This window comes from Microcaecilia unicolor, chromosome 1 (assembly GCF_901765095.1).
Source record: "Microcaecilia unicolor chromosome 1, aMicUni1.1, whole genome shotgun sequence".
Classification (NCBI taxonomy): Eukaryota; Metazoa; Chordata; class Amphibia; order Gymnophiona; family Siphonopidae; genus Microcaecilia; species Microcaecilia unicolor.
In genome coordinates this window covers 429,396,660-429,424,471 of record NC_044031.1, presented here as the reverse complement: position 1 = coordinate 429,424,471, position 27,812 = coordinate 429,396,660, and the positions used below count along the sequence as shown (strand labels likewise).

Here is a 27,812-nt window from a genome sequence, read left to right as displayed (position 1 = left end):
GTTCCACCCCCAAGACTGTCTTACACTAACAAAGTCAGCAGAAGCTCAAGAGCCCTTAACATGGGATGAGATTGAGAAAATGCCAGCAGAGAAGCTGCTGAATGGCGTAAAGCTGCACAAGAAGAAATTGATTCATTGTATAAAAATAAAACTTGGATTCTTACAAAATTACCTCCTGGCAAGAAAGCTATAGGATGCAAATGGGTATTCAAGTTAAAAAGGATGCACAAGGAAAAGTGGAAAGGTATAAAGCCAGATTAGTCGCAAAGGGATATCTTCAAAAATATGGAGAAGATTTGATGAAGTGTTTGCACCTGTAGTGAAACACACGACAATTAGAACACTTCTGAGCATTGCAGTCTCAAAAGGCATGCAAGTCAACCACATTGATGTGAAAACAGCATTTCGTCATGGAGATATAACTGAAGACTTGTACATGGAACAGCAACAGGTTTCATAACATACAAAACCAAAGACAGCTAGTGTGTAAATTAAACAAAGGTCTTTATGGATTAAAGCAAGTGCAAAATGTTGAATGACAAATTGCATGAAATATTGACAAATTTAGGAGTTTAAGCAAGGTGAAGCAGATAAATGCTTGTACACTAGGTGCAGAAATGGTCAATATGCATACATTTTAGCTTTTGTTGATGATCTGCTCATTGCAAGCGAAAGTGAGCAAGAGTACAAGGACATTGTAAAATATTTAAACCTGAATGTTGAGATAAAGAACTTGGTAATGTGTCATACTATCTTGGTATAGAAATTGAGAAACAAAATGATGGTTCTTATCTTCTAAGCCAGAAGCAGAAATAAATGAGCTTATTGAAAGTTAGGTATGCAAGATGCCCAAGTTGTAAGCACTCCCATGATCACTGATTTTCTGAAGGATGAACAGTAAGAGAGCCTTTTACCAGATAACATCCAATATAGATCAGCCATAGGTAAGCTTTATATCTGACTACCACATACAGGGCTGATATAGCAAATGCAGTAGGAATTTTGAGCAGAAGGGTCAGCTCACCTACCAAATCAGATTGGACTGCAGTTAAAAGGATGGTAAGGTATTTAAAAGGTACCATGATTGTAAATTAAGATTTTCAGCCAATAGATAATCCAAAACTAATATGTTACTGTGATTCAGATTGGGCAGGGGATCTTCTGATTATAATCCACAGTGGATATGTGTGTTATGTATGGAAATGTACAAATTTCTTGGGCCAGTCATAAACAAAGTATTGTGAGTCTGTCTTCTACAGAAGCTGAATATTGGCTGTATCAGAAGCATGCAGAGAACTGATGTGGATTGAAAAACTTTTGCTGGATTTTGGAATAGATGAACAGAGACCAATCCAGATATGGAAGATAATCAGAGCTGCATCAGACTGTACAGAATGCAAGGTTCAGAATCACGCACCAAGCACATCGCAACGAAAATATCACACGTGCGAGAGCTGGCGAAAGAAGAGGTTATCAGTCTACACTATTGTCACACCAGTGAGATGACAGCTGACAATCATGACCAAACCGTTACCCAGAGATCGTTTTGAGAATCCTGCGAATAAAGCTTGGACTTGTATGAATTAATAATTGCATGACAGTTATGCATGAGAAGGGAGTTTGTTGGAATAATGTATTGTGTTTTACATGCATTGTCTGTCAGCAATGTTTTTTTTTTTTCTTTCTCTGTGATTACTCTGTGACCTCTGATGTGAATTGCCTAGAGAGGTCACACCCATGCAACTTCCTGTGGGGGTTAGGCACAGCACATGGAGCTCATGATCTCTCCTAAGCTGAGGATCTATGGTGTGAGCATCCATTACCATCTAAGCACATTGAAAGAGCTGATAAACCAAATGTATTATATATGTTATATAAAGCCTGCTGAATATATCTAACTACAAACTGTGAGTAAACAGATGTTTTGTTAATTCAACTTTAAGTGATCAGCAGTGAATTATTCTGGGGTGTATGTGAGAGAGATGAAGAAAAGAAATTAACATTTCTAAAGCTGAAGCTGTGTGTATAAAATTGCTAATTATTTACTACAAATAATCCAACAGAACCATCTTCTTTTCTCTTTTTGAACAATATTGGTGTTCATCAGTTCTCATTCTGATGGGTTGCCTTGCCCATGTATACCTTGTCACAAGGACAAATTATGAGGTACACAACATATTCAGAAGCACAGGTAGCAATATTTCACCATTCATAACTTTTACTTCTTGTGGACTGACAAAAATTTGTAGTTGAATGGTAATGTTACATCTGATGCAATGCCAACATTTGTAATGACTGATGATAATGCTACCATTCAACAATCTGACAATTGAGTGATTCCAATGAATTCAATACCTCCTGAATCCCTCTGTTTATAAAGCCGGGCTAGTGGCTGCTGGTGCGGTAACGCCGAACAGCCCATTCACTTTCAATGGGCTGTGTCAGCATTGCCGTGTGGCATCCACTGGCGCAGCTTTGTAAACGGGGGGGGGGGGGGGGGGGGGGAGACTGCAACCATGATTGTAATCAAATATTAACATGTTATGAAAAAACTCATCTAATTTAAAAATCAACCAGTAGTTGCAGAATACACATGACATTTTAGACAAAAACTGAGACTGCTATAGTACACACATCACAGAACTACTACCTATGGTCATACCACCATAAAGCACATCTCCCTTCACTGGTGAAAAACGCACAAAGCGCAGTCAACAAACATGAGCGAACAAAATACACCACGAGAGGAAAAATTGACCCCACAACATTCTGGCAGCAGATATACCAAAATGAATGGTCAAAAAATGCAGACACCATCCAATTCCTCCAAGAATGGGTACGATCTATGTAAAATAACATTAGACAAGATCACCCCCTATCCAACCAGAACATCACATAGGAAAAAATCGAATCCATGGTTTACCGAAGAACTGAAAGAACTCAAAACACAAGTCAGGAAACTAGAACACGCATGGAACAAAAAGAAGGATGAACACACACACTAAATGCCTGGAAACTACTTCGGAGGAAATACAAATACACTATATAAACAGACTAAAAGACTACATTACAAAATGATAATTGACCAAACTACAAAGACACACACAAACTCTTTTACCTTGTGAACAAATTGCTAGACACCACACCAGTTACAAACAACAGCAAAGACATACCAAGTGTTGACGACCTTGCGGAATACTTCAAAGAAGAAAATTATACAACTACGACTTAAAATACCCACCAGCCCCACTGAATACATTACACTCCTCGACTGTCTAGACCCAGCAGACGGAATATACCCAGGCAGGCAGAACCCTGGACCGAATTCGAACTACTATCAGAAGACCACATCTCTGAAACACTCAAAAGATTCGCCAAATCCAACTGCAAACTAGCATTTGCCCAAACAACCTCATGAAATCAGCCCCCTCAACAATTCTAACAGACCTAACGAACTATATAACTCCATGCTACAAACGGACTTTTCCCAAAAGGAAAAGGAAAAATTGTACTACCCCAATACCCAAAGACGCAAAGAAAATGCAAGTGAAATAACCAATTACAGACCAGTAGCATCCATACAACACTAATAACCAAAATAACCCGAAGGATTGTAACAAAACAACTTACAAACTACCTAGACAAGTTCACAATACTGCATGATGCCCAATCAGGATTCCGATCGAATCACAGCACCGAAACAGTACTAATTACATTAATGACTAAATTTAAACAAATGATTGCAACCGGCAACAATATACTCCTCCTACAATTCGACATGTCAAGTGCCTTTGATATGGTTTGACCACGGAATCCTACTACATATACTTGAATACTTTTGGCATCGGAGGCAATGTCCTAAACTGGTTCAAGGGGTTCCTAACCCTGCGCTCATACCAGGTTACATCAAATTCAACTACATCTGCAGCTATGGACACCAGAATGTAGAGTACCGCAAGGATCACCCCTATCACCAACCATTTTTCAACCTAATGATGATTCCCTTGGCAAACTTTTATCAAACCATAACCTCAACCCATATATATATGCCGACGATGAAACAATATATATCCCTTTCAAACAAGACATTAAAGAAATCTTCAAGAAATCAACCAAAGCTTACACATCATGAACACCTGGGCAGATGCATTTCGATTGAACCTGAATGTACTAAAAACTCAATGCCTGATACTCACCTCCCAACTACAACACGAATGAATTCACCGCTATAACACACCAAAAACTAAATCTTCCTATTTTCAGATACTTAAAATCCTTGGAAGTTACTGTTGACTGCCACTAATATTCGAAACTCACGCAAACAACGCAACCCAAAAAGATGTTCTACAGCATGTGGAAACTGCAAAGAATAAGACCATTCTTTCCAAGATCGTCTTCCGCCAGGCCTAGTGCAATCACTTGTACTCAGCCATCTGGATTACTGCCACTCACTGTACGCAGGTTGTAAAGACGCAAATACTGAGGAAACTTCAAACAGCCCAGAACACAGCTGCCAGACTCTCTTCGGGAAACCAAATACGAAAGTGCGAAACCCCCTTACGAAAGATGCTACACTGGCTCCCACTCAAGAATGAATTACTTTTAAAGTATGCACATTAGTTCATAAAATTATTCACGGTGAAGCCCCAGCCTACATGTCTGACTTAATAGTACTTACCACCAGAAACGCTTAAAAGATCATCCCGAACTTTCCTTAAACCTCCACTTCCCAAATTGCAAAGGCATAAAATACCAAAGTGCTACACGCATCAACCTTCTCTTATATGAGCACGCAATTCGGAATAACTACCACGCAACCTGAAGACGACTTACGAGCTGACCAAACTTCCGCAAATCGTTGAAGACTTATCTCTTCGAAGAAATCTATCGAAAGGATTTAAACACATGAAGCCCACGCATACTGTTAATACTGCATCAAACATACTCATTTATATATTTATCCCCCGAAAATTCTAACACACTCAAACCTTAATCTACAGGTAAAAATGTAACAACCAAAACGTTCTCTAGCTATGTTCTGTAATCCTATCAGTATCCATTGTTCTTCCACTATTCCATTTTTCTGTTCCATGTCCTATTCCCCTTGCGATACAAGACTTTGTTTTCACTTTACTCCTCACAATGTAACCATAATCGAGTTGTAACAAATTGTACTTCCATCAATACAATGTATTGTAAGCACACTGAACCCGCAAATAGGTGGGAAAATGTGGGATACAATGTAATAAATAAATAATAATTTCTATAGCTACCAGACATGTGCAGGCTGTACACATTATATGCAGGTAGGTTTTTCCTAGAGGGCCACAATCTAGGTTTTGTGTACCTGGGGCAGTGGAGGGTTAAATGAGTTACCCAAGGTCACAAGGAGCTGCAGTGGGAATCAAACCCAGGCTACCAGGATTAAAGCCCACTGCACTAACCATTAGGCTACTCCTCAACTCAACTAGGGTCTTCATTTTATTAACTGGTATTTTCAATAACAGTTTATGATTATTAAACAATGCTATAACAGAAGCTTCTTCTACACCTCCTCTGGGTATCCTTGTTGGATTAATATTTTGGTTAGTTTCTTCACATACAATTTATAATCCTAAGGGCCCAAACAATTTAGAGATGGGAGTAACTAGCGAGGTAAATTAAATTTGCTGATGACACAAAGTTATTCAAAGTCATTAAATCGCGACAGGATTGTGAAAATTACAAGAGGACCTACGAGACTGGGAGACCTGGGCGGCCTAAATGGCAGATGATGTTTAATGTGAGCAAGTGCAAGGTGATGCATGTGGGAAAAAAGAACCCGAATTATAGCTACGTCATGCAGGTTCCACGTTAGGAGTTACGGACCAAGAAAGGGATCTGGGGTGTCGTCGTCGATAACACACTGAAACCTTCTGCTCAGTGTGCTGCTGCGGCTAAGAAAGCGAATAGAATGTTGGGTATTATTAGGAAAGGTATGGAAAACAGGTGTGAGGATGTTATAATGCCGTTGTATTCGCTCCATGGTGCGACCGCACCTTAAGTTATTGTGTTCAATTCTGGTCACCGCATCTCAAGAAAGATATAGTAGAATTGGAAAAGGTGCAGCGAAGGGCGACTAAAATGATAGCGGGGATGGGACGACTTCCTATGAAGAAAGACTAAGGAGGCTAGGCTATACAGCTGGAGAAGAGATGGCTGAGGGGAGACATGATAGAGGTATATAAAATAATGAGTGGAGTGGAACAGGTGGATGTGAAGCTTCTGTTCACGCTTTCCAAAAATACTAGGACTAGGGGGCATGCGATGAAACTACAGTGTAGTAAATTTAAAACAAATCGGAGAAAATTTTTCTTCACCCAACGTGTAATTAAACTCTGGAATCGTTGCCGGAGAAAGTGGTGAAGGCGGTTAGCTTAGCAGAGTTTAAAAGGGGTTGGACGGTTTCCTAAAGGACAAGTCCATAAACCGCTACTAAATGGACTTGGAACAATCCAAAATTCCAAGGAATAACATGTATAGAATGTTTGTACGTTTGGGAAGCTTGCCAGGTGCCCTTGGCCTGGATTGGCCGCTGTCGTGGACAGGATGCTGGGCTCGATGGACCCTTGGTCTTTTCCCAGTATGGCATTACTTATGTACTTATGTACTTATCTATATCAGAGGAATTGTGAAAATGGTAATCTACCTGATAGAGATGAGAACTACTGTACTACATCATGAAAATGATAGTTCTAAAACTTTCATTCTCTTGTATATTTCATCATCAAGAAATATAATGCATCAAGACCACTTTGGTTCTCAAAAGTAGTAGCTGAAAAGGTAAGAAAAGAAAGAGGAGGTCTGGTGGACAATATCGGGAAAAGCTAAAAGAAACAGATAAAGTTGGAAAGCAAAGATGCAAATGGAAGAAAAAGTAGCCAATACGGTAAAATGGGTGGAGGGGGGGGACAAGACATTTTTTTAGATATGTTAGTAGAGGAGGAAGAGCAAAGGTGACATAGTAAGACTCAAAGAAGCAGGGCCGTGCCAAGGGTCTCTGGTGCCCCCCTGCAGATTATCAGCTGGCGCCCCCCCCCCCCCCCCCCCCCCCCCCGCTTCATTCATTAGAATGCCTTTCTGGGTTGCTACCTGTCTTTCCTTTAGACTGAAAAACTACAGGCCCAGCCAGACCTGAGAAAAGGGTCTACCACACCCTTCATGTCAAGATATACTAGAAAAACTGTAAATTAGCTTACACAGGAAAGCAGTTTAAAAAAATAAACACCATTCCTGCTGTTTCTTAACACTGCTCTCCAGAGAAAGCACTGCCTTATAAAGAGGCTTTTCAGTGGGACTTAGCCTAGTAAAACTATTAGCATAATTAGGAATGGCCAGCCCTGTAAACTGCAGAGACCTAAGCTTTGATTATGCATGTTCCTCTCTTTGTTACCTGGGTCTCTTCATCTCATTTACCGTCTGACCTTGCTGGCTCACTGGGAGCCCAGTCTCTGGGAGTAGAAGAACTGCTGGGCTTTTTTTTGCAAGGGCAGTTCTACGCTAGTGCAATAGCAACATTAACATTTTATTTTTGTTACATTTGTACCCCGCACTTTCCCACTCATGGCAGGCTCAATGCGGCTTACATGGGGCAATGGAGGGTTAAGTGACTTGCCCAGAGTCACAAGGAGCTGTGCCTGCCGTGGGAATCAAACTCAGTTCCTCAGGACCAGAGTCCACCACCCTAACCACTAGGCCACTCCCAAATGTTATATTAGGAGCACAAGTTATAAATATTGCAGTGTTTTCCAAGTCAGTCAGTCAGTCCTGGAGTACCCCCCCCTTGTCAGTCAGGTTTTCAGGATATCCACAGTGAATCTGCATGAGATGGATTTACAGCCACATTGAGCCTGCAAAAAGGTGGGATAATGTGGGGTACAAATGCAATAAATAATAATAATAATACTGCCTCAATTGTATACAAATCTCTTTCATGCAGATTCATTGTGGATAGCCTGAAAATCTGACTGACAAGGGGGGGGGGGGGTACTCCAGGACTGACTTGGGAAACACTGATTTACTGCTCATTGGGCAAGTACTAAGCTCAGTACTGCACGAAAACAGAATCAGAACTTCTGCCATAAAATGTAAAAGGTGCCCAAGTTAAATTAGTAATGTATTCTGCTTCCAAAAAAATCAGAAAAACACTACAGATTAGGACTCACTGTATGGTTACCAAAGGTTATAAGTCCTTCAGTCTACCCAACCCGAATCGAGACAACCAGTCCTCGAAACTCAAAGGCTTTTTATTTGTTTCTTTCCGCCCTCTCTGTATCTTCTGTTCCATCATGTTTACATTCATGTTTACGCCTTTGGGTAGCCAGGAGAAGGAGGAGTGGCTGGTTTCCAGAAGGCAGAGCAGCAAAATCCCCAGTACTGTCCCTGGCACAGGCAAAAAAAAAAAAAAGGCACCTCATCATAGCATCGGAGAGAATACACGCCCCTAACCAGTTTCAGAGAAAAAAACAGCGATCACCCTGCAGCTGGCAAGCAATCTTCAAAGAAAACACGCAGCCAGGGGATACCTCCTGAGCAGAACTGGGGATGCAATCAACTGCTATTGATATTTCAGGCTCACATCAGCCACTGCAGTGTACCCTTCTTGCAGGACAAGGCTGGGACATGCAGGAAATCAAAACCATTTCCCGATCCCAAAGGTTTCTATAGCAGCAACTGCCCTATCACCCATCCGTTGGGAAATAAGAATAGGAATTGCATTATTGCATAGATTCCCTCCGACTGCAAATGCTAACCACCCAAAGGCTCAAAGTCACTTACATAATCACGCAGGCAGCAGGGTCATTAGTGTACAGGCAGCACCAGATTGAAAATACTGCGTGCAGTGTGCATCACTGACCTGAGCCCGTCAGATTCAAGTACCTGTGCAAAACTAAACAGCCCCACCAGTCCCTGCATGTGAGGCTTCCTTCCAGAGGTATTTCAAAACCATTGAACTAGTTTCGTGTTTACACCTCGGACAGAGGGAGCTGGGGGAATTTCCTCAGAAACTCAGCGCTGCTCCAAGGTCTCTATCTGCCACCTATTTGACAATTTCTATCACCAATTAGCAGCTAAATCAACATCAGCAAAAACAAAAAAAAAGTTAAGACGTACTCTGCAAGTCTGCATCCGCGCGTGGGAAGAGCTGGGCGCCAGGCGGTGCCAAAGGCGGGAAGGCAGCAGCGCATACGCGCCGACGCGTCAACGCGCCGACGCGGTAAGTTTTTTTTTTTTAATTTGGATTTTGAAATACAACTGGACGGCAGCGCCAGACGCGGCGCCCTTGTAGGCAGGCGCCCCCCTGCGGTGCTTACCCCGCTTACCGGGTTAGCACGGCCCTGCAAAGAAGAAGCAGAGAAATATGTAGAAGCTGATAAAGATAATGCAGAATTGCTTAACAAATATTTCTGGTTTGTGTTCACAGCTGAAGGGTCCACAGCAGGACCACAGAAGCAAACTAAATAGGAATGGAGGAGTGATTTTCAGAGGACTATGTTTGTGAGTTGCTAGCTAAACTAAATGTGGACAAAGCGATGAGGCCAGATGCCATACATCTGAGGATACTGAAGGAACTTAGGGAAGCTCTAGCAATTCCGCTGGCTGACCTTTCCAATGCTTCTCTACCATCAGGAGTGGTCCTGGAGGACTGGAGAAGAGCAGATGTGGTCCTTCTTCATAAAAGTGGAAGTAAGGAAGAGGTTGGGAACTACAGGCCAGTAAGTCTGACTTCTGTGATAAGTAAATTAATAGAAACGTCTTATCAGATAAATCTGATTAATTTCTTTGAGTGGGTAACCGTAGAGTTAGATTGAGGGAGAGTACCAGATGTGGTGCATTTAGATTGTAGCAAAGCCTTTGACAAGGTTCTGCATAGACAACTAATAAATAAACTGAGTGCCCTCATTATGGCTAAAGTGACTGGTTGAATAGAAGATGCCAGAGGGTAGTGGTAAATGGAGCTCATTCTGAGGAAAAGGTTGTTACAAGTGGTGTGCCACAAGGTTCAGTGTGCCACAAGGTTCAGTTTAAAAAACATTTTTGTAAGCAATATTGCTGAAGGGCTGTCTAGTATGGTTGCCTCTTTGCGAATGATACCAAAATCTGCAATAGGTTAGGCAACCCTGATGGTGTGGATAACATGAGGAAGGACTTAGTGAAGCTAGAGGAATGGTCTAGAATTTGGCAGCTAAGATTTAATTCTAAAAAATGCAGGGTCATGCATTTGGGATGCAAAAATCTGAGGGAATAGTACAGTTTGGGGGGCAAAAAACTGTGCATCAAAGAGGAGCAGGACTTGGGTGTGATCATATGTGATGATCTTAAAGTGGCCAAACAGAAAAAGTGATGGTGAAAGCTAGAAGGATGCTTGAATGCACAGGGAGAGGAATGGCTTGTAGGAAGACGGAGGAGATGATCACTGTTCTCTGTAGGCTGAGCAGGAGTCCTCCACCTAGTCCTGCCAGAGGGGGGTGCTGTTTTACTGTCACATTTTCAATAGTGAGGGACAGGCAAGCTCTGCAGGACTCCAGGGAACCTGCCTGTCCCTACTGATTTAAAACATGATAATGAAATATCACCCCCCCCCCCCCCACTGGCAGCAATGCAATTGGAGAACAGAGGTGATGATGCCCCTGTATAAGACTCTGGTGAGATCTCATTTATAATATTGTGTACAATTCTGGAGACCACACCTTCACAAAGATGTAAACAGGATGGAGTTGGTCCAGAGGGCAGCCTGTTCTGAAAGGTTGGGCTCCACCTTAACTGGGAACCAGGCTTCTGGGGCTAACATTAAAAAGGAGATAGAGCAGCTTTTAAACTAAAATGGAGAGGAAAGCCGACAGTCACTCAGGAGCACATAGTTTGATGTGGAGTTAGTATCCTTAAAGGATACTATTGAAACAGGATCTTTAAGGAATCCTGATAGAGAGGTTTCAATAAAGGTGAAAGTAGAGGAGTGTGGTAGCCGTGTTAGTCCACTCTTAAGGTTATCAATAGAAATCAAACAAAATAAAACATGGAAAGAAAATAAGATGATACCTTTTTATTGGACATAACTTAATACCTTTCTTGATTAGCTTTCGAAGGTTGCCCTTCTTCCTCAGATCGGAAATAAGCAAATGTGCTAGCTGACAGTCCAATAAAAAGGTATCATCTTATTTTCTTTTCCATGTTTTATTTTGTTTGATTTCTATTGATAATAAAGGTGAAAGAAAGCCAGGAGTGTTTAATGGGAGAACTGAGTAAAGGATGCAAGTTATCTCTGTCAGCTTCAAAGCAGCTTGTAGATGCAAGGACAAAACACAATTTGAAGTGACTATATACAAACGCTAGAAGCATAAAAAAGGGAGTATATAGCACTAAATGAAGAGGTAGATATAATAGGCATCTCAGAGACCTGGTGGAAGGAGGACAATCAACAGGACTGTGTATCAGGGTACAAATTATATTGCAATGATAAAGTGGATCAAATTGGAGGAGAGGAGGTTAAAGAGAGAATTGAGTCAAACAAAATAAACATTTTACATGAAACAGATAGCAGCATGGAATCCTTGTGGATAGAAATTCTATATGTGAAGGGAAGGAGTATACGACAGGCAGAACAAACAGATGAAGACATGTTTACAGAAATTAGGAAAGCTGGAAAATTGGGCAACATTATAATAATGGGTAATTTCAACTACCAAGAAAATCCCAAGGGTAGAGAAGAAATAACTCAAAATCAACTCTCTCCCACTATGAACTCAGGACTGGTCAACCTAAAACAAAAACAAAGTGGGGAAAAAAAGACCTCAGAGAATACAGAGCTTCAAACACGCAGGACACAGCTGCAGTAAGTCAGAAGCTCACATTAATCATAGGTCATTAAAAAACTTCACTTTTTTTAAGTACGGAAAACAAACAGTCCCAAAATCATAGCAGGGCCGATCTGAGGTTAAAGAGGCCCAGGGAAGGATGAATTGAAGCCCCAGCACACGCCACTACAACAGACATTTAATGACTGCGATCTGGCTGAGATCGAAGAAGTAGGCTGAGGACCAAGGTTCAATCCTGCTGCTGCTTGGGATCTTGGGTAAATCACAAGCTTCTATTGCATCAGGTACAACATTAGGACTGTACACCCTGTGGAAATACAAGAATGCTTACTGTATCTGAACATAGCACATTTTGAGCTACAACTGAAAAAGTGAGTCGAATCATATAACCCTTTCCCTTCTCCGTGGCAACAGAACAGCAAAGGTGGCCAAGAGACAGGCCCATGGGACAAGGTGCACAGAAGTGGCGGTGATCAGGAACTGCTGACTGCTCTGAGTTCTACCTCCAGCCACCGATGGAGCACACACAGCGGTGGAATCCTCATATCCCACATTCTCTTGATATGCAGTTGCACTCTCCAGCCACACAGCTAAGAGCTACCTGAACCCATCGAACACTGCTCGCCCTGAAATTCAACTCTCTCTCCAAGATTCCTACCTCCAACCAAAGATACAGCACTCAGAATCATGAAGCCTCTGTTCCCTGGGACAACACCTCCGGACACCTGACTGTGAGTAAACTATCTGTATCTATTCACTAAAATAAACCTCAGATAGAAAAGAGACTCAGGTGTGTTCTGATGTGACAATTTAAAGAAGAACCTCACCCCAGAACTATTCCGCCCTCCCATTCAACACGGCCTACTAGCAGCCCAAACTGAATTGACACCAAAATGACTATCATCAAACTACTCCTAGCTATCTACTCCTTATCACTGATCCATCTAACACTAACCATCCCACTCGCAGAAAATAACATTATACCCTACTACATAATCATCAAAGACTGACCAGATACTCCACACCTCAACAAATAGACAACAACCAAAACAAAGGAAGAACACCAACATGCGGACAACATCAACAGAACGGTAAGAAAGGCCATAACAAACACACACTATAGAAATGATAAGTAGTAGTAGTAGTAACTAACAAAATCCACACAACACCAAACATAAAAGCCCCATACCAAAAAATTCAAGTGGGTTACATCAACGCCAGATCCATAATAAACAAAACAACAACAACAGTAGTAGAGTGGATCATGTCAGAAAACCTTGATCTAATTTTCATCAATGAAACCTGGATACATGATCAAAGGGCCCCATAATCCTTGACCTATACCCTCCAGGATACAAAATCACTCACTGGAGCAGAAAGGAAAACAGAGACGGAGGTATAGCACTAATCTATCGATCCCACTTCACCATCGAAACCACTGCTGAGTCCATAACAACCCAACTTGAAATTGCCTCAATCAGAATCCACAACAAATCCCTGCTTGATCACCTGAACTGTGTCTTGTTTTACAGACCACTTGGTAATTAGAATGAATGCCAGTCAAACTTCATGAACTTCATTTCAAACACCTGTGTAATCAACCCCAATACACTAATACTAGCAGACATCAACCTTCACCTAGAGGACCCAAACTCTACCAACGCACGAGAATGCAAGGAATTCCTCCACCTATGGGATCTCAATTGGCCACACATGCAAGCAACCCACGTCAAAGGGTACACACTAGACCTCATTTCATATAAATTGTCCACAGACCAAAACCTAATAATAACAGATATTAAATGGATGGAAACACCTTGGACCGATCACTACAAACTAAACTTATCCCTAAATTGGTGGAAAAAGGGATCACACCGTATACGAGAAACCACAACCTACAGCACAAGAGACCAAATAGACTCGACAACATTCTGGGAACAGATATATAATAACGAATGGACAGCACAGACGGACTCCATAGACTACCTCTCCGACTGGGATAAAAGATGCAGAAGCATACTAGACCAAATAGCACCTGTACAAACAAGAACATCAGAAAGACATACTCAGATACCATGGTTTAACGACAAACTGAAAAAACTAAAAACACAACCCAGGAAACTCGAACAAGCATGGAAAAAAAAATAAAAGATGAACATATGCTCAACGCTTGGAAACAAACTCAAAGGAAATACAAATACGCAATAAGACAGACCAAAAGGTCATATTATAAAACTAAAATAGGACCTGATTACAAAGACACGAAGAAACTATATCAAATCGTAAATAAACTGCTAGACACCACCTCAATGACCACAACCAACACAGACATCCCATCCGCAGACAAACTTGCGAAATATTTCAATGAAAAAAATTGTAAATCTACGCAACACACTTCCTCACGACAATACTGATATTGAAAACCTCATCAACGCTTTGGACCCAACCTCTGGAGAATACCCAGTGGACCGAACCTGGTCAAACTTTGCTCTCCTCACTGCTGAAAGTTACCCATGCGATTTATAGATTCTCCGACACTCACTGCAAATTGGATACGTGCCCCAGCTACCTAATAAAATCCGCCCCCGACCACTTAATAGCAGACCTCACATCCCACCTAAACTACTTGCTCAACAAGGTCTCTTCCCCAAGGAAAAGGGCAACATCCTACTCTCCCCAATACTAAAAGATCCCAAGAAAAAAACAAGTGAACTACCAACTACCGCCCAGTAGCGTCTATCCCACTAGTAGTCAGACTGATGGAAAGCATGGTAACCAAACAACTTACTGAGTACATAAACAAATTCTCAATATTACAGGATTTCTCCCCCTCCATAGCACTGAAACAGTACTAGTTACTCTCCTGGCAAAATTCAAGCAGGAAATAGCAACAGGTAAAAGCATACCTTTCCTTCAATTCGACACGTCTAGTGCATTCGACATGGTAAACCATAACATACTACTAAAACTCCTAGATTACTTCGGTATTGGTGGAAACATACTTAGCTGGATCAAGGGTTTCCTAACCACCAGAACATATCAAGTGAAATCAAATTCAAACACATCATTACTGTGGAAAGCAGACTGCGGAGTACCTCAAGGATTACCACTATCACCGACCTTTTTCAACCTAATGATGACCCCACTAGCCAAGTCCCTATCTGACCAAGGCCTCAACCCATTCATACACGCAGATGACGTTACAATATACATACCCTGCAAACATGATCTGACAGAAATCACCAACGAAATCAAGCTCAGCTTAAACATCATGGACTCATGGGCAAATGCATTTCAACTAAAACTCAATACAGAAAAAACCCACTGCCTCATCCTCTCATCCCAATACAATAAGTACAAACCCACAAATATAAACACCCCAGACTACACCCTCCCTATCTCAGATAGCTTGAAAATCCTTGGCGTTACAATAGACCATAACCTTACACTTGAGAGCCAAGTGAACTCTACTAAGAAAATGTTCTACTCAATGTGGAAACTTAAACGTGTGAAACCATATTTCCCGAGGGAAATATTTTGCAACCTGATACAATCAATGGTACTAAGCCATGTAGACTACTGCAATGGAATCTATGCAGGATGCAAAGAACAACTCATAAAGAAACGTCAGACCGCTCAAAACACAGCAGCCAGGCTTATATTTGGAAAAACGCAATTCGAAAGCGCCAAACCCCTCCGAGAAAAACTACACTGGCTCCCAATCAAAGAACGTATTGCTTTCAAAATTTGCACCCTGGTCCATAAAATTATCTATGGTGAAGCCCTGGGATACATGACAGACCTCATAGACCTACCAACCAGAAACACAATCGGATCAATACAAACATACTTAAATCTCCACTACCCAAGCTGCAAAGGTCTTAAATACAAATCACCTTATGCCTCCAGCTTCTCCTACATAAGCACACAATTGTGGAATGCATTACCAAAAGCCGTGAAAACAACGTGCAACCACCTAAACTTCCGGAAATCACTAAAAACCAACCTGTTCAACAAGGCATACCCTACCGATCCTCTACCTAAGTGCCTAAACCCTGCAACACAACGAAACCAAAGCTTGTAATGAACATTGTATAACTCTTCCTATCTACATTTCCCCTAATGTGTCTATAACACACAAACCTTATTCACACACAACATCACTTTGTATTTGTTTCTTTACCAGAGATGGCGAACGCCATCACAGTACCATGCAAGCCACATTGAGCCTGCAAATAGGTGGGAAAATGTGGGATACAAATGTAACAAATAATAATAATAAAAAAATAATAATAGCAGGTAATACTTCTTCCAGTCAACAGTAAATACACTTGGCAGCAAACACAGATCATTCACCATTCAGAGTTCAAAAAATAATACATAATACTTGTCTTATTGTGTTGCAAATTAGGCAGTGTCAGCTAATGTGAAAATGTGTTTAAAAAATGGGGACATGGAGGACTTGCTGTTACTTCTAGGAGCACAGCACCAATATTTTTTTAAAAACACAAATCAGAACAGACAAATAGCTGTGAATGTTTTGCTACTAAATTGGGGCAGGCTTAGTGCTCAAAGTCAATTTTTTATTTGCTGACCTCGAAGGATTGCTTTAATATACAGGAAGTGAGCCTTTTTCAACTGAAGGAAAAATCTGGAATGAGGGGGCATCCTTTGGCAGATTAGTAACAGCATTTTCAGTGAAGAAGAGTTATGTCATCAACAAATAGATTAATTTTATATTCTTGGGTTCCAATCTAATCCTATTATAATCTTGGAGCTATCAGATCTTAACTGCTAAGGGCTCAAGGGAAAGCACAAACAGGGTGGACTGGACTTCCAGGTCTGCAGTAATCGGCATCACCACATGCTGCCCGGTTACTGCTGGATTGTCACAGGAGCCCTTACCACCACCTCAATGGGTGGCAGTAAGTGTTTCTTGCAATGGTAAGAGTTATCTTACTGTATGGCTTTTTGGAGGGGGAGCTTTTACCCACTGTGTTAAAAAGGATCCTGGCATGTGGGAAAAACTGCCCCCACCGCTACTGCAGGGCCCTTTCCCCCCGCAGCTTAGTAAAAAGACCCGTTTGAGTCTACTGGTAAAGTTTTCACTTGGAAATGGTTTAGCTGGGTTTGAAGCTTTGTGACCACATCTAGCCTAGGACAGCACACCTCTGCCCAAACTACATCCTGGGAATCCCTACGAGTATATCAAATAAAAGCAGGTGGTATCTTTTGGTGCACCTATTTTTTACATGTGTATTCCTGTCAGACTTGTGAGTTCTGGTACCAAGTAGAGCGCTGCTGAGCCCAGAACTCGGGCCAGGTTCTGCTTGGCGGCTGGACAACCCCGGGTTTCACCTGCGCTGACCGCCATTCCCCGGAGGTTGAGTCCCTAGGTGCGGGCGGCCTGCAGGACTTACGGGACGGAGCTGAAAGCAGGGTGATGAATGTAAGGGCCAGGCAGGCAGCAGTCAAGGGAGTAATCCAGGTACAAGTGGCAGTCAGTAGGCAGGCGGCAGGCAAGAGAGTAATCCAGGTACAGGCGAAAGTCAGTAGGCAGGTGGCAGGCAAGAGAGTAATCCAGATGCAGGCGAAAGTCAGTATGGAAGCGGCAGGCAAGAGAGTAATCCATATGCCTGCGAAAGTCAGTAGTCAGGAGGCAGGCAAGAGAGTAATCCAGATGCAGGCGAAAGTCAGTAGGCAGGCGGCAGGCAAGAGAGTAATCCAGATGCAGGCGAAAGTCAGTAGGCAGGCGGCAGGCAAGAGAGTAATCCAGATGCCTGCGAAAGTCAGTAGTCAGGAGGCAGGCAAGAGAGTAATCCAGATGCCTGCGAAAGTCAGTAGTCAGGAGGCAGGCAAGAGAGTAATCCAGATGCAGGCGAAAGTCAGCAGGCAGAAGGGTAATCCAGGTACAGGCAAAGTCAGCAATGAGGGACCAATAGATAAGAAGCAGGCTACAGAGTTAGAAACACCTACCAAAGTAGAAACCGAAGCATGGAGTCCAGGGAGAGCTCAGCTGATAAAGTGGTGGCGTCTGACATCAGCAGGGAGAAGGGGCACAGCCATAGGACAAGAGCCAGGGAAGGAGGAACCAGAAGACCAATAGGAGAGAAGCAAGGGAGGAGTGGCCTAGTGGTTAGGGTGGTGGACTTTGTTCCTGGGGAACTGAGGAACTGAGTTCGATTCCCACTTCAGGCAGCTCCTTGTGACTCTGGGCAAGTCACTTAACCCTCCATTGCCCCATGTAAGCTGCATTGAGCCTGCCATGAGTGGGAAAAACGCGGGGTACAAATGTAAAAAAAAAAAAGCCAGGCAGAGGAAGAGCAGACCCAGGTGGGTGGAAGCAAAGCAATCAAAGAGCCTGGAAGCGAGGCAGAGAGAGAGAGAGAGAGAGAGAGCAGAAACGGGTGCATGGAAGCAAAGCAATTAAGGAGCCTGCAACCACCACTCTCTGAACAAACCCAGAGAGGACTACACACACATGGCTCAGGCAGTGCCAGTCAAGTGTGCATGTCGACGGGACCCCACACAGCCCGAGGACGCTGCTTGCGTTGAGGTAGGGGACATGACAATTCCCATGCATTTTTGTAGTAGTCATTTCCTGCAGGTAAAACATGCTTCACATACAGAAAAAACTTTATAAGATTGCAAAACCCCCTCAAGGTAGCACTGGCATAACTGGAACAACAAGAGGAAGTGACTGCTATTGATGTTATGTTATTGAAATGCTGGTGTGACCTCGCCACAAGGAAGAGAAGTAAAACAGGAAAACAAACCTTATTTACAACATTTAAAAAATAATTTTTGGTTCTAATTTGTTCTAATTATAACTACTACTGTGCTTAACTTTATACAGTTATAGTTTTGTTTATGAATGTACAGTATTTTTTTTAAGTTTGTTACAGAATAAGCACATGTACAATACTGTTGTTAGTAGGTTGCTGAATGGTATTATTTTATTTATTTAAATTTATTTACCGCCTTTTTGAAGGAATTCACTCAAGGCGGTGTACAGTAAGAATAGATCAAGCATGAGCAATAGACAATTACAGCAGTAAAAATATTCAAAAACAATACAAAGTATGGCATGGTATACTATTTACAATGTCAACACAATATGTAATAGAACATTATAGGTGATAGTGAAGGGTAAAACAAAGATGTAAATAAATAGAAGGGTAAGAAAGTAGGAAGAGTTAGAAAGTAAGGTGATTGATTTAAAGAAAGTTGCACATGAGGTCAGAGAAATGGTTAAATGTTATCTCAGCTAGAGTAGGAGTGGATAAACATGTCCTGCTGCAGTATGTGCAGCCTGAGTACTCCTTGTGTGTGTGTGTGAGTGAGACTAGTGAGTTAGTTACTTCTTTTTGTAAAGGCCTGGTTGAAGAGCCAAGCTTTCACCTGCTTCCTGAAGTAGAGATAGTCGCGCAGCCTTTCAGTCAGTGCATTCCAGAGTGTGGGGGCTACTCCGGAGACGCCTCACTTACGGGTATCACATCGTGTAATGTCTTTTGGAGAGGGTGTAGTTAGTGAAAGTCCTTGGAAGGACCTTGGTGTCCTTGGCAGTGTGTGGAGGATCATCCTATTCTTCAGATACTCAGGGCCATTTCCTTTCAGGGCCTTGAAGATCAGACATAGAGTTTTAAATTTAGCTCTGTATTGTACTGGTAGACAATGAAGTTTTTGTAAAAATGGTGTGATATGGTCACGTCGCTTGCAACCTTCTATGAGTCTTGCTGCTGCATTCTGAATCAACTGAAGCTGGTGCAGGCCCTTTGTAGTCAGACCATTGTATAGTGCATTGCAGTAATCCAGTCTTGATGTTACCATGGCATGTACAATTGGGATAAGATTTACCTTCTAGATGTACAGTGTCCTGGTTCTGTGAAGTGCTGTCCCACCGGTACATCGATGACATTTTTATGATTTGGACGGAGGGTGAAGAAACTCTGAAACAATTTTATTCTGCCTTCAATACATACCATCCTACAATCAGATTCAAAATTGACTACTCCCCAGAAAAAGTCAATTTTTTGGACACCACGGTCTCAATCAGTGATGGCTGTATACAAACATCTATATACAAGAAACCCACAGACAGATGCAGCTACCTCCAGAACTCCAGCTTCCATCCTTCACATAAAAAAAAGATCCATCATTTACAGCCAAGCCACAAGATACCACCGTATCTGCTCTAACCCAGGGGACAGAGACAGACACCTTAAAAGCCTGACTGCATCCTTCAAACAGAAAGGCTACAACCCCAAAATAATCTCCAAGAATATTGCCTCCTCCATCAAAACACCCAGGGAGAATCTGCTACAGTACAAGGAGAAAAAATCCACAGACAGAATCCCCCTTGTAGTGACATACAATCCAGAGCTGGAAAAACTGAGGAAAATCATAAGAGATCTACAACCTATACTCCAGGAGGATGAATTACTGAAAGAGATATTCCCATCCCCACCAGTACTGGCCTTCCGACAGCCACCCAACTTAAAACACAAGCTAATCAGAAGTAAAGTTCCATCACAGACTGAAAAGGAACAGAAGGGCACACTTCCCTGTAATTTATCCAGTTGCAAACTATGCCAAAATATTTCACAGGACCCCACAGTTATCCACAAAGGAAAGATATTCAACATAAAGGGATCTTTCACTTGCTCATCTTCCAATGTGGTATATATCATTCAGTGTAAAAAATGTAACAAAGGATGCTATATTGGAGAAACAGGCCAGATGCTTAAGACAAGATTCAATTTACATAGACATCACATGAACTATACAGCCAGTAGGGCCCCCACCCCGGTGGGACAGCACTTCACAGAACCAGGACACTGTACCAGTGATTTCACAGTGAGAATACTGAAAGGTAACTTTAAAACCATACAAGAACGTAAGACCTTTGAAGTCAGAATGATTGAATATTTTAACACCCAACAGAAAGGACTTAACAAGGATCTGGGGTTCCTAGCCCATTATAAACCATAAAGCTGTATGTCTCTGTTGATCACCCCACCCCTCACCTATCCACACCCATCCTGTTAGAATATCAATGATATGCTTTGATGTCCCCATGCATACCTCCTACCCACCCCCATCCTCCCACCCTGTCAGACTGTCATAGTAATGCTTGAATGTTTTCACTTATATACACTGTCAGCTAGCACATTTGCTTATTTCCGATCTGACGAAGAAAGGCAACCTTCGAAAGCTAATCAAGAAATGTATTAAGTTATGTCCAATAAAAAAGGTATAATCTTATTTTCTTTTCCATGTTTTATTTTGTTTGATTTCTATTGATAACCTTAAGAGTGGACTAACATGGCTACCACACTCCTCTACTTCAGAATCAGAGTAAGTGTTGAATCTAACTGTATTCCAAGGTTTTTGACTTGTGATTTGAGGGGGAGTTCATACTTCCCAAAAGGGATTTTGATGTCAGGTATGTATCCACTTGTGTTAGGGACCCAGAGAAGCTTGGTTTTACTTGGGTTCAGGCAACGTTTGTTGTGTTTAGTCCATTCTTGAATTGATGTTCAAATTCGGGCTAAAGGCCTACCTGTTTGATGCTGCTTTCGACTCCTGACTTGTAACTTTTATCTTATCCTTATGTGTCGTTCTGTCTGTCCTTCCCTTCTCCTTTTTGGTCCTGTCTGTTTGTCCTGATTTAGATTGTAAGCTCTTTTGAGCAGGGACTGTCTTCTTTATGTTCAATTGTAAAGCGCTGCGTACGACTGGTAGTGCTATAGAAGTGATTTTTAGTAGTAGTAGTATGTTAGACAGGTAATCAGTTTATTCAACGATTGTAGGTAAGTCAGGTTCAATGGGTATGAGTAGCTGTACATCATCCGCATAGATGTAGAACTGAGTGCCCATTAACCGAATCAGCTCAGCTAGTGGTTTGAGGTAGATATTGAACAGAATAGGTGACAGTATCGATCCTTGTGGTACCCCACAGGTCAGTGTTAATAAACAAGATTTGAAACACGTATTTCTATATGCCTCTCATTTATGCCTCATCCACTTTTTCTGTATTATCTGACTTTTTGATTATCAAACAGCCTGTCAGTCTCATTTATGTTGGATAATTGAGACTCTACTATATATTCAACTCTGCTTCAAGGCTGAGCAACAATTCTGGAAGATCATAGCTCCCAATTTATTTATTTATTTATTTATTTATTGCATTTGTATCCCACATTTTCCCACCTTTTTGCGGGCTCAGTGTGGCTTACAATAAGATATGAATAATAGAAATACATATGGGAGGGTGATCTGTATTGGGTGGGATAGAGGGCTCTCTCCAGTGGTGTGCTGGAGCAGGCTCTCACAGGCTCGCAAGAGCTGGTTGTTAAGTTTTTAAGAATTTTGGGAGCCAGTTGTTAAAGTAAGGCCCTCCATGGCTACTTTAACAACTGGCTCCCAAAATGTGGGCTTGGGCCCCCTGCTGAATTCTCTTTTACTTTGCTGGTGGGGATGCTGAGCCCTGCCAGCCAAGTAAATAGACTACTGCTGCTCCCCGCTCCTTGTTTCCAGCTCTGGGCAGCAGGCTGAGACTTCTCGAGCATGTGAGAGAAGTTCCAGCATGCTGCTCAGAGCAAGACGTTGGGAGCTGCCAGCAAAGGTATGCCTAGTGTGCCCGCACGAAGGGAGGGAGGAGAGAGAGGCAAGTGTTGCTCCCCCCCCACCCCGGCCACCCCTGGCCCTTCCAACTGCAGAGCTGGCTATGTCCGGAGAAAGAGCCTGTTGTTAAAAATTTACCAGCACACCCCTGGCTCTCTCCCTTTAGTGGAGGGTTTTGTGAGGGAGGTTTGGGTGGGAGAGGTGGAAGACAGTAGATAATGGGGTTCTAATTGTTGTTTTGGGGATGCTGTACAAAAGATATTAAAATGAGACCATATGCCATATCATAAAATGAGGATGGTACAGCATTTAAAAGAGGAAAATTGAGGTGTGATTTTGTAAGATTTCTGTAGATGTACAAAGGTAATGCTAACTGAGTTGTTTTGAATATTGTAATGCCTTACCTTTAATCAAGTCTCTGACAAATAACAAAAAAAGATATAAGTAATATTTTTGAATGTTAACTTCACAGATGGATAGTCATAGTAACAAGATTTACGCTAAGGACATAATTATCTGCACATGGAAATTGGGCAGAGAAATTAGTTTGGAAGGCAAAATACCTTTATATTCCAGAATGATACAAGTATCCATTTCAGGATGAATCCCATCCATCAGTATCATAAATCTGAGGTATTTGTCCACCTAGAATTATATAGAAAGTCAAAAAGTCATAACTGGTGTTCCATCTTTTAAATATTGCAATAGGATAGGACGTAGCAGTTTAGGTAAAATTGAAAAGGCATGAAGACTTCTATTCTACAAATTCTGGAGGCATACAACACTCACTCATGGGACTGAATCTCCAAGGGACAAAGTCAAATATCTCCTGAGCTCTCCTGCAGGCCCTTATTTAGGCAACAGGATAAAAAAAGTGCTGCAGGTGATAAATCTTCAGGTTTTCATTCATTTACGCAGTTCAGGAATTTGGCAGAACAGAGGTCTTAGGGAAAGAAATATGATTATGTTACAGAGCAGATTTCTAGAGGGGAAAAAAGTTAGAAAATAGAAGAAGGTTTCCTTAGCATTAGTAAGCAAGAAGGAGAAGAGACTGCTACAACTGAAAATGAGTAGGACACCATACACAGAAAGTAAAAGGTAAAGGATATGTTAGCACAGAATCAGCTTGAAGCCTATGGATGAAGTCAGTTGAATATATCTGAATATCTGACCTGCTGCCATACTCCAAATGGAACAATATTAATGTTTGTTAGCTTTACACCACTTTTCTGAAGGTACCAAAACACCGGCCTTTCAGTTTTTCCAACATAGATTGGGGCACCTGGTCTTTTCTCAGCAAGTTTCTTCAATGTGTGATAACTAGAGAGCAAGAGGTTAAGAGAGGGAATGAAACAGAAATCATTATGGCCTCAATTCTGGAAAGTTTCACAACTATGAAAATGGTGACCATCTGAAGACAGGTACACAGCACCCAAGTTCAAATCCCATGGCAGCTCCTTATGACCTTGGGCAAATCATCTAACCCTCCATGCCAAGAAAAGCACAAAGGGAGGGGGATCCCTCAGTGTGTGGTCACCAGGAGTCAACTCTGACTCAAGGGCACATCTGTACAGGGTGAGGCAGAAAAAAAAGTAACTCCTTAGAGTCTTCTGCTGTTTTCTCAGAAACCGCTTAGAATTTCAATGTGAAATTGTACAGCTTTATTTGTTCTTGCTATCTACTATGAAGTTACAGACATTTTAGAGAAACCACTCAGTGATTTTCACATATTCAAAAATGCTTGCACTGTTAATCTACCATTATTTGGGGGGGAAAACAGGATACCAGCTTACTGTTAATAAACGTCACAGTGACGTAGACTTTTCTCTAGGGAGCAATGTTGGAGGCCTATCACAAGTTCCACAGTGACTGCGAAATTCTGGGCACATTGTTAATTGTATCGATTGAATGACATTATTTTATTGTGTTTTAGCTTGAACATTTTTAATGCACAAAAATTGCTAGGTAGTAATGCTAAAATGTCAGTAACATTAACATAGCTTACGATAATTAAATGTTGTTTAACAGTAATATGTGAGTATGATGACTAAATAAGTATATAAAATTTCTAATTGAAATTCAAAGCGGTTGCTGAGAAAATGGCAAAAAACTCTGGAGGAATACTTTTTTTTGCCACATCCTGTATTTGTGTGTGTGTGTATGTATATATATATATTGTAAGGAGTATGGTAAGGAGTCTGGAGAAAGAAAGGGGGTGGGGAGGAACCCCAGCTACCAAAAAGGGAAAGATGACACGGTGGGGGTTCCGATCCTGCCAAAAAGGGACATAAGAGTAGAACACTACAAGTCCCAGAAAGCCCCAGGAGAGCACCTGGTAAGGGGGAGAAATAGGGTGCACCTCCCAGAGGCTCCAAAAGGGGGCCAACCAAAAAGGGAGAAAGCTGAAGCTCTACCCTGGTGGAAAAGGTGGTGGTGGAAAAAAGGGGAGGAGAAAGAACAACCCCAGAACCCGGTTAATGAGGGAAAAGGGAATCAGCTGGAGGGGGGGAGGGAAGAGGAGAAGATGGACTGAGCTCCAGAGGAGAGGGGAGGAGAGGAGCCAGAGGCAATGGAACAAGGAGAGCCAGAGGAGGTCCCTGAGGAACCGATGGAGCTGTTGGCTCTGACTCAGTCAGAGCAAGAGGTATAGGGGGCTGTCCGGGTCATGCGGGAGGAGGTCAGGAGAAAAGGCTGACCAAGAGGGTGGGACCCGGAGGCTTTGAGCCCGCGCAAAGCCTTGCTACTCTGTGATACTGTGTTTGAAAAGCCAGGCTACATTTAGGGCTGTGTTTGGAAAGGCCCTGCTGCAAGTGGAACTGTGTTTAAAAGCCTTGCTACCTTTTTGAGACTGTGTTTGAAAAGCCAGGTTACATTTAGGGCTGTGTTTGGAAAGGCCCTGCTGCAAGTGGAACTGTGTTCAAAGGCCTTGCTACTTTTTGAGACTGTGTTTGAAAAGCCAGGCTACAATTAGGGCTGTGTTTGGAAAGGCCCTGCTGCAAGTGGAACTGTGTTTAAAACCTTGCTACTTTGGGATACTGTGTTTGAAAAGCCTGGCTACATTTAGGGCTGGGTTTGGAAAAGCCCTGCTGCAAGTGGAACTGTGTTTAAAAACCTTGCTACTTTGGGATACTGTGTTTGAAAAGCCCGGCTACATTTAGGGCTGGGTTTGGAAAAGCCCTGCTGCAAGTGGAACTGTGTTTAAAAGCCTTGCTGTAAATTGAAAGGTGCTGGAAACAGCCTGTCTCCCCAGGGAGCCGGGTTTTGAGTGGAAAGATCCCCAAGGAAGTGGGACAACAGAGGAAAAGGGCTCTGAGCTGAGGACCAGCAGGTTCTTTTCTACAATATATATATATATATATATATATATATATATATAAAATAAACATGTATACATTTATTTCTATATATATGTATTTATTGGGATTTAATAACTGCCTTTATGAACAAATATTTTATTACAGAAACTTGTTGAAGGGGGCTTATGTAATTTAGAACACTATCATATTAATTATAGTCATGGCCTGCTAAAATGTGGGCAAAAATTGGAAGAAAGGCAGCTTGAATACACTGTCAATTTTACCATTAAAACATAGTACCTAAAGCCTAACTGCTGCACTAAATACACAAGGAAAGAGATAAACAAGGTAGGTACACCGATACTCTATCTACAGATCTCATAATCCACTTGGGTACCCATATCTGCAAAAGCATCCATATGTTCTTGTGATAGTTGCAATTTTTAATTCCAAAACTGGCAACAATTTAAAGTCAAATCAAAACTGGTATGAATATCTACATTTCTCACATCACCACCTCGCTTGTTTTGGGTTCTCTTTCTTGCTTTGAATCCATCATTCTATTTGAAGAAAACTATTTTACTTCTAAGAAGTTTACATTTATTTGGAATGTACTTTTCATGATGACACAATTCTGAAAATGACCTTTGGTTAGATCACCTATCAGCTCTTTTAACCAGTGGCTCTTAACCTAGCCATTCTGAGATGCATGAGATTGTCTGCTTCCAGTGCATGCAGATCTATCTCATGCATAAAAATCAGACTGGCTTCATGTGTCCTGAGGACTGGGTTAAGAACCACTGCTTTAAACTACAATACATTCTTACATTAACAATTCTAGTGCTGTACCAGCATAACATTATGCTGACAGAAAGTAGAGGAGCCAGTATCCTGATGTATGTAGATTAGTGACAGCATATGCAGATGAGCACATAATTGGAGAATGAAACTAATCTGCAAGGACTTGATAAATCAAAATAACTGCTCCAATTAGTTAAAGGTGTACAACTACAATTTATTTTTATTAAAAGTTAACAAGTTTCTTAATTCTTAATCTAAAGTGGTGAAAAAATTTTACAGCTAAGAGAATATTTTTTCCTCCTAAAACATTTTAAATATCAGGGCTGGAATTTATATACAGATATACACAAACACCTTCTCTCCGCTCCTCAACTACTATAGAAAATAAGTGATTTTGTGAAAATGATGAGCAGTGAATAGCAGTGATGGTTGGCTACATTTCCTGGATCTGTGGAATCATGTAGGAAATAAGATGTGATGTCACAATGTGTTATCAAACGAGACTGCATGGGACAGAGTATTCAGAGACAGATACCTGAGATGATCAGAATGCATATGGCTAATATAAATTAGATCAGCGCAGCAAAGTCTTTCCAGCCAGTCATGTGGTGGCTCATGAAGCAACCACCAGCCTCGGGCAAAGGCAGGTCCAATAATCCAAGGGTCAAACACCATTCGTTTGTCACCCAATTTCAGCTCCATGCATGCATGAGTTATGTATGTAACCTGCAAACACAAACAAGGATCAAAGAGGGAAAGTGCTATTGTTTTGTTTTATTTGATTTGTTTGCATCTTTTGCAATAATTAAGTTTATCTTTCTCTGGAAATTGAAAATGATGTTGTAGACTCACTAGGCCTGCTTTAATGGTCCTAGAAATACAAGGTTAGTCATCTCATTCCACTCCTTAGCTAGAAATATGTTTCAGTTACCTGTAATTTATCACTAAGGCCATTATTTTAGTAACATATCCACATGTAAAGAGCTGCCTTTACATTTACAGTAGAGATCCATACCATGCAGAGACCACAAGGAGACGGGGTTTGGGCATGGCTTGGGTGGGACTAAAAGGGAAACATGTATATGGGGAAGAATTTCCATGTTCAGTTTTACACCAGATCAAAGGCACATATACAGGCTTATTTTTGAAAGAGAAGGACGCCCATCTTTTGACACAAATCGCAAGATGGGCATCCTTCTCACAAGGTAAGGGAGCTATGTACCTGGGAACTTTT

General features: G+C 41.7%; 1 protein-coding gene across 1 annotated transcript in view; it reads right to left on the bottom strand.

Annotated features, from left to right (window-relative positions):
• Positions 1-27,812, bottom strand: part of LOC115476024 (cytidine monophosphate-N-acetylneuraminic acid hydroxylase-like) — a 362,006-nt gene that overhangs the window by 125,132 nt on the left and 209,062 nt on the right. The window contains 3 exon segments of the mRNA XM_030212136.1: positions 23,045-23,126; positions 23,654-23,801; positions 27,114-27,304. Coding sequence (XP_030067996.1) covers positions 23,045-23,126; positions 23,654-23,801; positions 27,114-27,304 — 421 coding nt within the window.